Source organism: Cygnus atratus, chromosome 1 (assembly GCF_013377495.2).
Source record: "Cygnus atratus isolate AKBS03 ecotype Queensland, Australia chromosome 1, CAtr_DNAZoo_HiC_assembly, whole genome shotgun sequence".
Taxonomy (NCBI): domain Eukaryota; kingdom Metazoa; phylum Chordata; class Aves; order Anseriformes; family Anatidae; genus Cygnus; species Cygnus atratus.
The window spans coordinates 124,736,686-124,750,477 of NC_066362.1; the positions used below are offsets into that span (position 1 = coordinate 124,736,686).

General features: G+C 48.5%; 1 protein-coding gene across 1 annotated transcript; it reads right to left on the reverse strand.

The window, feature by feature from the left end:
• Positions 1–6,395: 6,395 nt before the first annotated feature.
• On the reverse strand, positions 6,396–9,251 carry SAT1 (spermidine/spermine N1-acetyltransferase 1). Its single transcript, XM_035542180.2, has 6 exons — positions 8,962–9,251; positions 8,710–8,761; positions 8,538–8,621; positions 7,283–7,384; positions 7,157–7,197; positions 6,396–6,882 (listed from the first exon to the last, which is right to left on the reverse strand). The coding sequence occupies exons 1-6, from the start codon at positions 9,025–9,027 to the stop codon at positions 6,712–6,714; spliced, it is 516 nt and encodes a 171-aa protein (XP_035398073.1). The 5' UTR covers positions 9,028–9,251; the 3' UTR covers positions 6,396–6,711.
• Between the last annotated feature and the right edge of the window lie 4,541 nt (positions 9,252–13,792).

Here is a 13,792-nt window from a genome sequence, read left to right on the forward strand (position 1 = left end):
CGAATATCCTCCTGACAGTGTGCTGGTGCCTGTTGGGGCATCTCGCCCTCAGCATGAGCTGGTGTCATCCCTCAGCGGCTGTGGGGCTCCCCATGGCCACCAGCACTGAGCCCTGGCACAACCCCTTGGTATCAGCCAGCATGGGGCTGGCCTGCCTGCTGACCCCTAAACTTCATAAGGTTAGAGGGCACCTCTGGGGGCATTCATGCTGTATTTCTTGGCTCATGAACCTTGCTGCCTGTTTCACCAAGATGTCAGGCATCGGCCTGCAACAAATGCACTGATGCGTGTGATGCTGAAGTCTGATTTTTGGCACCTTTCTGGACAGACCTGCGCTGCCCTGGGATGTGAAGCAGGAGGTCAGCCCTTCAGTGGCAGGGAGGGGTCCTGGGGGTCTGGTGGGTGCCCAGCTCCTTGCCCCCTTCCCTTCCCTTCCCTTCCCTTCCCTTCCCTTCCCTTCCCTTCCCTTCCCTTCCCTTCCCTTCCCTTCCCTTCCCTTCCCTTCCCTTCCCTTCCCTTCCCTTCCCTTCCCTTCCCTTCCCTTCCCTTCCCTTCCCTTCCCTTCCCTTCCCTTCCCTTCCCTTCCCTTCCCTTCCCTTCCCTTCCCTTCCCTTCCCTTCCCTTCCCTTCCCTTCCCTTCCCTTCCCTTCTCCACCAGGTGAATGAGGTGCCCCGATACCTCCAGAGGGATGAACTCCCTGCTCTTTGGAGCTGCATGAAGCAAGACTACTGTGGCTGAATTTATATGCACAGAAAAGATGGTGAAGCAGCCCGAGGCCCTCACAGCACAACTCACTGCATGCAAGCATGTCTTGAGCTTTTCTTTCAAACTGCACGTGGCTTAAGGCAGGTCTGCATTTGCTTTGCATTCTTTACTTCTGCAAAAAGGAGCACTGGATGGTTTATATTTTAAGTGAAAGAAGCATCACTTCTTGGATCCTGAAGGCCCAACACCTTCTCTAAGAAGGGGAAATAGTGTCACATATTCCACCCCACACAAACCCTTCTCACTTTCAGAGGTGAGTTAAGAGGACCTATGACTTCTGCAGCCCCGTGCTTATTCCATAAGTTAACCCTAGTTCAGACACCAGAGCTAAGTGTGTAAGCAAAGCTCCAGCTGCCTGAGCTGTGCTGGGGGGCACGTGGCCAGGGGTGCATGGAGGCAGACCTGGTTCTGCTTGGGAGCGGAGCAGGGATGCCTGAGGACGTTGAACCGCAGGGGTGAAAAGTGCTTTGGCTTTCAACAGCACAAAATAACAGCTTGCTGACACCAAGCCCAAATGGCAAGAAAAGGAGCTCTGGGGTCCTGGCCGTTACACGACTTGCTCACACACGTGAGGCTTCCCCTGGGCGTAACTCCCCGCAGGACTTCTGTAGTCAAATTTCTGACAAAGCTCGGTGATGGCAAGCTCGGCGTGGAAAGGCAGGATCATTTTGTTACTCCCCTGGGCTGAGAAGGTAGCTGTCTGATGCCTAAAATCCTGAGTATCTGCTTATGGAAAGGTTTTCTCCTCGGGGATTGTTTAGCCTTGGCCTCACTTCGCTGTCATTAGGACCAGCTGCACCTCGTCATGCGGCGGGCTTCGTCCTGTCAGCCTTACTACAGCCTGCCAGCTCTCAGAGATGTGTCCTTACATAAAGTGGGTGTGTTTCCTCACGAGGCTGAGGAACAGCGAGCACTGGCAGCCATCTCCCCTCGACTCTTCAGCTCGTTTTGTTTAAAGCCGGGTTAAGACAGCTTCATTTCTTTGATGCTAGCCCTTGTGGCTGCCTCTCTCTGCCGGCTCTGCCCCGTGCTCCTCACCTCTGTGGACCTTCCTCCTGCCTGATCTTTCCTGCACGTTTTCTGCCCCAACAGCAAAGCCACAGCTCTGCACAGAGGCTGGCACCCCTAGGAGCGGCGAGCACAGGGTTTGGCCCCTCTGCCCCCTCTGCACTGGCAGCCTCCACCTCCTCGGGGTTAGTGGGCTTGTCCCAGCACCACTCTTGGCCGTCCCCATGTTGGGTCCCCAGGTCTTTATTAGCTGTATTTGAAATGTTTCCTCCTTTTCTTTGCAGCTCGGCCTGTGCTGATTAAGATCAATCCAGTAAGCAATAAAGAAGTAGTGATAATTAAAAACAACAACAACAAGCAGTAGAAACACAAAACATTTTGGAAATTCTTGGTTTGGCTGGACCCTCCTTCACTACAGACATCCCATGTCCCAGAAGGCCCCTGGAGCATCGCCTCCTGCTCCTGTAACATCCCAGGCAAGGAAGGAGCTGCTCCTCGGCACAAATCTTGTTTTTTGAAGCAAAAAGGAATAAGATGCACGTGCCTGCAACTGCAGCAAAAATGAATTCAAGCTGTGTGGTGGGAAGCATTCCTGCGACTCTGTGTTAGCTCATAGTAGGAAGTTGGCTTGGGGAAAAAAGCACAATTCTGCTGTCCAGACTGATTGCACAAGGCACGAGACCATAGACCAAAACCGTGATGTTTTTCTGTTTCCTCCCGTCCACCTGTTTGTTGTTGTTGCTGCTGCGCCAGCCACTGAAACAGGGCAAATGTGAAGGTTCAGGGTGATTCTGGAGTTTGACCATTACAAGCGCAGTTAGAGGAGGACAGTTCAAAGATACCTTCGCAGTGGTCGAAAAGTTAATTACAGTAACCAGCTTCGAAAACCTCCCTCTGTATTTCCACTGATGTATTTTGTAGACACCTAAGCACCTCTGCAATAGTCAGGCGCCTTGGGAACGCCGCTGGGCTTCCAAGCAGAGCGCTGCCGCTGCCTCCTGCTTCTCCCCCAGGTGGAGGATGGCTTCGGGACCAAGCTGCAGGTGGCTGTCACCTCGCCTCTCTCTGCCCCCCGTGGGATGGTGGCCAGGGGACATGGGGACACCACCACGTGCTGTTAAGGGGCAACAGGTGCCAGGTTTTGCCTCACCACAGCCGGTTCTTCTGAACCTGTTTCAGAGAAGGAAAAGAGAGCCTCGGGAAATTGAGATGTCTTTTTTTTTTTTTTTTGAGTAAACACAATGGGTTTACACCTGCTTGGTGAAAGGTAGAAACATGCAAATAAACAAAACCATTTAACTCAGAGCAGGTTCTGCAGCCGGTGTTTGTTTTCTGCTCTCGTGAGCTAGCTATCCCCGGGGCTTTTTCTTTTGGTTTGGCCTCCTGTAAATCTGTGAAATGAAACCGAAACCGGTTTGGAGATGGATTTTTTTTCCCCACCCTATTTTTGGTCGGAGGGTGTACCTGTGCTTTATTCTGCTGTCAGATGTGGTTATCGTTTCAGGCTGCAAAGGCTTCTGATCAGCCAGGTCCTGGGGGAAAGGAGAGCACAGGGAGGGAGCCATGCCCGGACGGTGAAGTTGCACCCTGAGATTGAACATCAGCAGCCAAAACACTAGCTGTGTTTGGTTTTGCTTCAGAGAGCACCCGATGCCTTTATTTAAATTGCAGCCACTTCTCTGAAACCAAAGTTCCCAAAACCCACTGAAGCAACCTTGCCCACGGAAGCAAAGCAATTGTGCAAGCTCTGTGGGGTCCCCTGGAAAAGTGGCTGAAGAACGACCCCGGGTGGGCCAGGGGGCTGCAGTGCCAGGGCGCGGGGGCACGGGGGATGCTTCCTGGGCAAAGGGCAGCTGGTTCCCCTTCAGCTGAAGTTACACGCTTGGTTTTGCAGCGTTTCAGGCTGCCCCAAAAAGCTTGCAAGCTTTCCTCCTTCGGGGCATTCTCGTCTTCTGCGTTTCCTCCCTGTCGCCTCAAAAGGGAGCGGGGCGAGAACCCAGCCCCTGGTAGCGCCGCGGGGAAGGACGTTTTGCAATCGCTTCCTGTGTTTCTGCTCCGTACGTAGCTGGTGTTTTTCCCCCTGACATCGACATCGTGTCAGCGAGACCTCCGCGGTCAGCTGGCGGGGCTCCAGGACGCAGAGCTCCCAGGCCGGGGCTGGCGCAAGCACCGCCGGGCTGCTCTCGGGACAGCTCCGCAGCCACCCCTGCGAGCAGAAGGAGGGGAGGGGGAAGTGTTGTTTTTCTCGCACATTTTTATGTTTTAATTGCAATGGTGTAGACAAAAAGCCTCCCTCTATGCTGTCACTATGGCTACGGTTGCGAGGGAGCCCGCGAGCAGGAAAACCGCGAGCAGCGAGACGGTGGCGAGCGTCCCTGTCCCCGTCCCTGTCCCCTTCCCCTCAGCCCAAGGCCACATTTTCAGCCCCATCAGATGGGAAAGGCTTTAATTGTGGCGACTTTGCTGGCTCGCCCGGCATAAAGAGACTCTCTCCAGCCTGAGAGCAAGGTTGATTGTTGCCCTTCCCCACAGACGTCACCGTCTCTGTCATAACACCTGCTTTCTAACTCTTCCCCAGAGGCAGGAGAAACGTAATGAGGAAATAAGATAAATAAGACTGCGATGCCTGCAGCCCCCACACAAGTCCTGAGTTGGTTCAGCATTTCCTGCGCTGGAAAGAATTGCTCCCACAATAACTTGAGAAGAAGTTATTGAAGGACTTCTTAGCATCGGTGTTTCCTCGAGCCATGCCATCACCACATCACTCCAGTAGAAGCTCTGCTATCATAGCCACAAGAGGATTGCTGCTGATTTTAAAACCCCACTGCCGAATGCAAGTAACATCCAGAAAGTTTAGCCAGTGCCTGTCCTTGCAGGTGTGAAGGAAGGTTTGACACGATTACGGGTGGCTGGGGAAGGTCTTCTCATTCGCCATTACCTACCTTGTTTTCTGTGGTTCCTTGAGAACCTATTTCAGCAGAATTCATTTAGAAAATGCAATGGTAAACTGCATTGGCAGAAGATGAGCAAGATATAAACACTTTTAAGTTGTTTGAAAATTTGCCTAAGCTGTTTACTTTCCTAATTACAATGCCTAATTAGTTAGCTCGTTGCATTCAGTCATGCAGCTTTGATAGCTTGATTATGCTCCAGAAGCCTGGGGCTTGAGTGTCAAGCAGTTCTGTCCCAGATACCTAATGAGCTGTTAATTTGAGAATAAAAGCATTCTTAAACTACTCCACTAGTAATCTAAGCCCGCTGGACCGACACAGAGCAAAAAGAACCAGCTTAAAGTAACTTAAACCGGATTCCACTAGGGTTTAGACGCACGAGCAGGTTACTGCAGCCCACCGAACCACCAGTGAATGAGGGTAATTTACGCGACGGCTTCTGGGCTCAGTCTGCCTGTTTGTCCAGGCAACCACTCGGACATGCGCTACCTCCAGCTGCCTTCCTAGAGCTCCTCTACTTCTTACCGGTCTTCTTGCTCCTGAGGCGAACAGCTGGCAGCGGCGTCTCACGCCTGGGCGGAGACAGCACATGCCTGCCCACACCTTAGAACAGAAAACCAGCTAAATACCCTGCGCAGGGCAGCCTGCTGCGGGAGCTAGGCAGAGGGATATCTTGTTCTCCCATTCAGGTTAGGGTTGGCCACCCATGGCTGATGCAGTCACTGCCCACTAAGACATCTTCCAGATGATGCGTGATTTATGCGATAGCCAAAAATCAGTTCAAAACCTTGTTTCATTTAACCCACGGAGCGTTACGATGCACTTCCTCCCTTTGAAGTGAAAGCAGCGCCAGCCAAACGAAGCCTCTCATTTGGTGGTTCTTACAGGGCAAGAGAAGAGCAACATAAAACCAGCATGCATCCACTTTCACCACCAACTTAGGAGAAAGGCAGAGGCAGCATTGCAAAGCCCAGTTGATACATTTGCTTTCAAAAGAATTAAAAGGTTGATGAGAGGCACTGATTTCACTCACCACCACACACCAGTTGAACGCAGGGTGTGAGCTTTCCCCTGTTCAGCGCTGCGCTACCCGGAAGCGCCTCACCCCTGCTGCCAGCTACACAGCACCGCAAGCGCCAGCACTCTTATCTGAAATCATGCGCAGGTAGGACTCCCAGGAGCACTTGAAGTCACACATCAGGAATGGAATTTTTTCTTGTTTGTATACTTTTTCTCCACACCAGTTGACCCCGTGTCTGTGATTTAGGCTGTGATTCAGGCTGCACTAACAGCCGGGTGCAGCTTTCCCCCAAGGCTGACCATCCCAGCTCAGTGAAAGCCCCAGGGAAGCAGCACCACCCCCCTCCCCCCAGTGGGACCGCTCACTAACAGGCTGGGACCAGCAGCCACGTAAGGACTCCCACCAAACCAAGTGCAGCTCATTGGCACAGCCAGCACTCCTCTGTACACAGGATGCCCCGCGCTAAAGAGGTTGGGATTGACCTCAAAACCCTCTGGATGCTCAGATTCACCTCACCACCAGTCCTGCAGGGCAACAAGGTCACCATCTCTTGGGAACCGTGACAAATAGCACTCCACTTGTGAAGGTACGTTTGGGTGACTGAAGTTACATAGGCTGTGTGTGAGAATTAAAGTCAGAACTACTGCCATGAAGTGAAAACTATTTATTTTTATAAAAGGAAATAATTAAAACAAACCCTACCAGTGTGTACATTGTACACATTTGAATGACTTACAAGAATGAAGTTTTACATACATTTCAAAGATTACAAGCCCACACTGGTAAAGGATGCATACGAGCACGCTCAACTTCACGGATACCTCAACTCCAGCTCACAGTACCACTTTATGACCACGCTTGCATAGCATTTGCATTAGCAACCACACTACTTTATTCCACTACTAACACAAAGCAAGAAGTTTATTCAGAGCACATATAGGCAGAATTTAGTCGCTGGAATCATCTCACTCTTCTGTTGCCATCTTCAAGAGATACTCCTTGTCGATTTTGAAGAGCCTCCACCCCTCCTCCGTGGACAGATCGGAGGCCCCCCTCCTCTTGTAGAACCTGATGGACGGTTCGTTCCACTCCGCGACGAGGAAGTGCATGCTGCTGCAGCGGCACTTGACAGCAACCTGCGAGTGCAACAACACCTTTCAACAACAGCCCCAGGTAAGCCTAATAGGAGCCAACTGCTATCACCGCAAGTCATCAAGTTCATTCCACCTCTCAGCTCAGCACTTGTCACTGTTTAACAGCCTAGACAATGTGTAAAGCTGCCTGCTGCCCTGCCACCTTCCTTGAGCTCAGACATGTTAATGAGTAGCACTGAAGGAGAAGCTTGCATGCAGTTAACAGAAGCACACCACCACTGCTATCATGTGTTTAGCCTTATACACTTAGACATACCTGACTCAAGTTCTTCAGAATTTCTGACCCAATGCCAAGTCCTAAAAGAACAAAAACAGCAATAAGAAAGTTTGAATTTTAAAGAAGCCCTGGGGGGAGCAACTTGTCCGATTCCAGAACACATACCTCTGTACTCAGCCATCACATAAAAATCTTCAAGATACAGCAGTTTCCCAATCCACGGATCATAGGTGAAATAGTACATGGCAAAGCCCACAATGCTGTGTTCTGAAACAAGATGTGCAGCTTTAGCCAGTCTGAATTAAAAAGGTAAAATACTATTTTCAAGTCTTACATGCATGTTTAAATATACAGATGCTGTGACATGCAGCCATTTGCTATTAGGTTAGAGTAAGAATTAAGCACACAACTGGAAATACAAACACAAACTTTTATCAGCCTAACAGAATGAAGACTGCCCTCTTCGCACCCTGAAATGCTCAAGAGCAATGTTATATTAAGCACCAAACAAGCCTTTTTTCTACAGATACATACCCTACTGATTTATCGGTATTTCCATTCTGGAATACAAGTAAAAAACATTACAGAGCAGTTCAGAACCTAGAAAACTGCTCCAAATCTGCTTTCTTGGCAAACAGAACAGTCCACTGAACTCTAAAGAAAACTTCAAGCTGTATTCCTCAGTAAATACTGAGAGAAGGCATGCTCACAAACAACCGTTACAGCAGCATTTCCAGCACCTCAACTCACACTGATGCTATCACACTTATCTTCACCACCAACAAGTCAAGCTAAGTAAAGCTACAGCTTCAAGTAAAATTCCATGGCTCAAGAGGGAAGAGAAACCAACTCTTCCAACTGTAGCACACTCAAACCTAAACCCTGAGAACTGTAACTGCATCTGCTGTAACGCTCTGCACATACTGTAAGAGAAGCGTGCAAACAAGTTTCTGATCTACTGTGTCTTTGGTAAAGGTTTGGGAATAGCACTTGTCCCTGTAGACCTTACCTCATGTTATGATCATCTACTTTATTGTGTAACGGATCTTTTAGTTACCTCCCCGCCCATCCATGTACACAGAAGGGCCATGTACATGGCGAAGCTAGAGACTGTAACCTGAAGATTGGGGACAAATTAAAGAAAAAATGTGATTCAACAGGATTACATAAAGTTGTTAGGGTCAAACAAGAAAAGCCATTTAATTAACTGGAATTAAGTACATTGTTTATACCTGATCTTCCCACATCTCCAGGATTAGCAACTACTTCAGATGAGCATCACTATATGTTACTGCATTTAACAGTTAGCCTGTTCCTCCTACCCCAACTCATTGCTGAAACCTTACATATCATGCATAGCATTAAGTATAAGACATCTTGGTGTACTTAGCATCTAAAAATAAGCGGCAGGAAGTCTCACCTTCGGATGACCACTGCTCTTTCGGCAATTCAGCAACCAGACAGTGGTAGAAAGGGTGCTCACCGAAGCCATCCTCAAGCAGCTCTGGAAAAAGCAGAGCAGAGCAGCCCCTAAGCCTCGAGGCACGGCCACCGGCCCCCCCCGCCCAGGCGAGGCGAAGGCGCACGCCTACCTTTCTCAGTTAGCACCACTTGATCCTCCATGTCCTCGTACTTGGCTAGTTCCTGGAAGGGAGCGACATGTCAGCAGCCCTTCCCCAGGGCCCTCGCCCGCCGCCCCCCCGCCGCCCGGCCTTGCGCAACGCCTTGTTTGCGACCAGGCGGCGGCCGAGAACACCTCACACCCCCCCCAACACCCCCAAAACCCCCCCCAGCACCCCCTTTCCAGCCCGGCCGCCCCCCTCCTGAGGCCCCAACGGCCTCACCTTGATCAGTCGCAGCAGGTCGGGGCAGTCCTCGGGCCGCGCGGCGCGGATACTGAACGAAGCCATTTTCGACGGCGTTTCCCCCTGCGGCCCCCTCGGCTGACGAGTCCCCGGTGCGTGAACAGGAGGAGCAGCTGCTTCTTCATTCGTGTCCCGGGCGCGGCGGCCACCTGCGGTCAGTCAGGCTGCGAGCATGTCCCGGCGGCGCTCGGCGAACAGGCGTCTTTCCTCCTCCTGCTGCTACTCCGGCGGCGCTCCGACCCCGACTGGGCGGCCGTTCGCTCCGCCGGCCCTATTTATAGACGTCCGTGCCCCGCCTCCCCCCCGCACAAGCCAATGGGAGCTCCCGCTCTGCTCGCCCTCAGCCAATGGCGGCGCCGCTCCGCGGAATCCTGCCTGGCCCCTGCCAGCAACAGCTGGTGCGGGTGTCTCGTGACAAGTGCCCCCCCCCCCCCCCCCGCCCGTTATGGCGCCCCCCGGCGGGGCGCTGAGGGACAAGGGCCGGGGCCGGGGGGGCCGGGGCCGGGGCTGGGGCCGGGGCCGGGGCCGGTGGGGTCGGGGCCGGGGCCGGGGCCGGTGGGGCCGGGGAGCTGAGTGACAACCAGAGCTGGGTGGCCACTACGGGACCAAGCAGCATCACATAAACTGTACCCCACGAATTTCTTCCGGCACGACCCTCCGGTCACCACGGGCACACAAAGCCGCCCAAGTTGTCTGCGCTCCCTGGCAGAAGGGCCAAACACAGACCCCATAAATAAGAATAAATAAATCATAATACAAAGGCACCCACCTGGAGGAGAGGTGGAACTACGTAGGCTGTAAGGGGGCTGGCACAATACCGCGTCAAGCTGTTCACAGTCAGGATACGGGGCTGGAATTCTTCTATTTGTTGCAGCCCCGCATCTTTAAAATTTTCTTGCTATGTTTGAATGAAACCTAGTGATTTACATTAAGTATTACTTGTGTTTGTTTCCTAGGACAGAGTAGGATTTGCAAATAGCTGTTTATATAGGGAAAAAAAGAGTTCAAAACAACCAAAAGTTTTGCCTTGGGCACAGGGTGTATTCCTGCCTGACAGGAAAAAAAAAAAAACATTTACAAGAACCGTAAGCGACCAGGCTGACTAACCTTACCGGGGAGGGAGGAGCAGCGCACAGACAAACACAGAGGGCAGCAGCATTTTTGCAACAGGAGGAAATCTACCAGGAGCCTGCTATAAGGAAGGCTGAGACTCTGCCCAGGACGTATTAATGTCCTTGAGGACAAAAGTGTGTTGAAGAAATTCATCCTGAATAAGTAGAGCTCCCCAAGGCAGCTTTGGACTATGAAAGGAAGGAGAAATTATCCCCAGCCCTTGTCTTCTTCCCCTGAACACAACCTAGAGATAACAGAAATGCATACTGCAGGGTGAGAACTGGATCCTGACCTCGATGATGTGCGTGTTTATAGGCCCACTAGCAAGGCCGCCTGGATGAGAAGTATAGAAGTAATTATTCGGAATACACATGGTTTTCTTTACACCCTCTTCTATAACCTTTGCAACTATCATGTCCACTCTTTATTTTATGTTTAGCTTAATCTGACTTGTTTTAAGAGTGATTTCAGGTATGGGAAGACATTAAGTCAGGCAGAGTAACAGTCCTTAAAACCTGGATTCCCAAACTTACTCACAACACTCACACCCTATTTTTCAGTATGCGTACAGTGACGTAGGAGGTTCACCTTTCATTTAGACATAGGGGCCGGTATGCAACATGATACTGCAAAAGATTTGCATGGAGAACTGTGTATTCTGGTGGCCACTGTGAGTCAAGAAAATCCTGTGGCATGCATTGGGACAAACTTAGAGTCCTTGTAGAGTAATTTTGAATTTATGCAAATGCCCTAAACTCAGTTTACCCTCTACTGGAGCAAAAATTGAAATGCCCAAAGAACAACAGCATTTCCAAAACAAGACATTACAGCCAATGGCTAGTAGAAGAGAAGATTTGTACAGTAAGGGATCTGGAAATCCTTCGGGACTGGTCTTCTGGTAGGGAGACTGAATCAAAACAAACTACCAAAACATAGGCCTAGCCTAACTACAAGGGATTTCATGAGCATACGTCTTTCCAAGTCCTAGAAATAATCACTCCGGGACCAGAAATGGGGAATACTATCTTTGTCAGACAGTGCTTGTGTTGTATTAACTCTTTTCCATTTTAAATGATACTATCAAAAAACTTACTGTTGTGTAAGAGCAGAAAGCGCCTGGTTTCTTTCACTTTCAAGTCAGAAAAGTCATGTGATTTTAGAAACTGAAGTTTCAGCAAAAAAAAAAAATACTTTCCAGCTTGACTGTTTTTGAGAGTCCCGCTTTAACTAGCTTAGAAATACGCTGATGTCGTTACCCCAATTCACTGGAATTAGCTCTCAAAATCATAAGGCAGAAGAAAAAAATATTTTAAAAACTCCTAAAGTGTCAGAATAGTTTTGTGAACCAATAGGAAATACAGAAAAAAAATAAGAAAAAAAAGACACAAAAAAGAAAGATGATAAAACACATGACTAAGATACCTAGATTTCAGAGTCTATGCTGCATTTTTTTAGATATATATTACTGTAGTATTTTTTTTTTTCAGTGTAATGGCAAGCATATTTTACAAAGAGCTTCTGAAATAATTCAGTTTTGTGAATAAATCAGACTGCTGGGCCTTGTACTTTAGAGGCAGCTTCTAGGATTTGCCTCAGGTTCGTTCACCTTTGAGAACGTTTCATAACATCTTGATGTAGCTGAAGTCAATACTGAAATTCCTATGACTTCCACAGGGCTCATATTCTGTCCTTGAGTGGTCAGCCTATTTATCTGCACTTTGGACAGGAGTAAGTAGCGTAAGATTCCTGAAAAGGATCAAGTTTTTTCAAATGATGCAAATATGTATGCTGTAAAGTGGTTAGCAAATGCCATTAACGTAAAACAATGTTGAAATAACCTGTTACAATGAAATATGCACTGAAGTCTGGATTAGCTCTTTCTTCTGGTAGCAACCAGCAGCTTCTTGCACTCAGAGCCTGCTGGCTATCTATTGGCGGTTTCACCAAAAGAGATGATACTTTGGTGCTTGAGGGGTAAAATGGTTACAATTATCTGAAAAGATCCTACATATTTTATCTCATTCTCATTTTATCTTCTCTTTTAATCTTACTTGTAAGTGAGGAGACAGCAAATGTAATTTTCTGTACACTTTCTTTACAGTGATTTTGTAAATTTGCGCCAGGGGAGGTTTAGGCTGGATATTAGGAAAAACTTCTTTACCGAAAGGGTTGTTAGGCATTGGAATGGGCTGCCCAGGGAAGTGGTTGAGTCACCATCCCTGGAGGTCTTTAAAAGATGTTTAGATGTAGAGCTTAGTGATATGGTTTAGTGGAGGACTTGTTAGTGTTAGGTCAGAGGTTGGACTGGGTGATCTTGGAGGTCTCTTCCAGCCTAGATGATTCTGTGATTCTGTAATGCAAAACAGAAGAAAGCAAGCAGTAATTTCTTTTCAAGCATGCATCAGGAACTAGTATTAATAAAAGCATTCAGAATGCTATGTATGTTACTGAGGCATGTTTTCCCCACATCCTCAGCAGATGGAAGTGCTGTCTAGTCTCAGGCTCCAGGAAACAGCCATGCTAGTTCCCCTGGACCCTGTCACGGTGACGTGACTTGACAATTTATCAGTTGGGGAACCTCTGCTGGACACATACTGTTAACGTATTTTTTACTTGCATCTAAATATCTGAATTTCCTCTTATCTTGGAGACCGGAGGGAAAGGCTCATAGTGGGCAACAGTTTGCTTTCTTCAGTGTTCCACTAATCAAACTCTTCTTTACTTCTGGTATTTTAATTTTTGATTTCCTCCTTCGCTGGAAAGATTCCTCAAATTCCTATATGAATGCCTCTCTCATGCCTCTAAGGTTCACTGTTTATAACAAATAAAAGAGAGAAGGATAAGATCTGCTTATTCCACACTAAAATGCAGTGAGTGAATCATTTTTTGATTACAGTATTAATTGTTCTCAAGTATTTCGATCCAAGTTGTATCTCTTTGTCAAATCTCTGGAGCAAAATACAGAGAATGCATGTTCAGTTAGTATTCACTGTTGACCTGTTACTTTTCCTGACTAGTCTCTGGACAACATTCGGGATTCTCTTTGCATTTTCAGCTATTTTTTTCCCCTAATACTCAGAATTTGAAATGGTGAGTTCAGTTGCTTCCAGTTCACAGTTGCTTATTTTTCAAGCAACTTACAGTAAGAGTTTATCTACACTAGGCCATACATAGGAAAAATACTCTTTCCTGTCAGAAAAGTAAAGAAACATTGCAGTAGCACTGCTCTGAATTTGGGGCAAATGCAAACTCGTAATAAACATGTACTAACAGGACGAGGGAGAATGGGCTAAAGTTGTGCCAGGGGAGGTTTAGGCTGGATATTAGGAAAAACTTCTTTACCGAAAGGGTTGTTAGGCATTGGAATGGGCTGCCCAGGGAAGTGGTTGAGTCACCATCCCTGGAGGTCTTTAAGAGACGTTTAGATGTAGAGCTTAGTGATATGGTTTAGTGGAGGACTTGTTAGTGTTAGGTCAGAGGTTGGACTGGGTGATCTTGGAGGTCTCTTCCAGCCTAGATGATTCTGTGATTCTGTGATTAAAATGACATGGATGTCCATGTACTGGAGATGAAAGGATGACCACTTTGGACCGCTGCTATGAGGATGTGTTTTAGGTCATTAGAAGTTTATTCGTGTAAGCTGGTACATTGGGATGGTCATTGTAATAGTGCGAGGTGATGAATTTGGGCTTTAGAC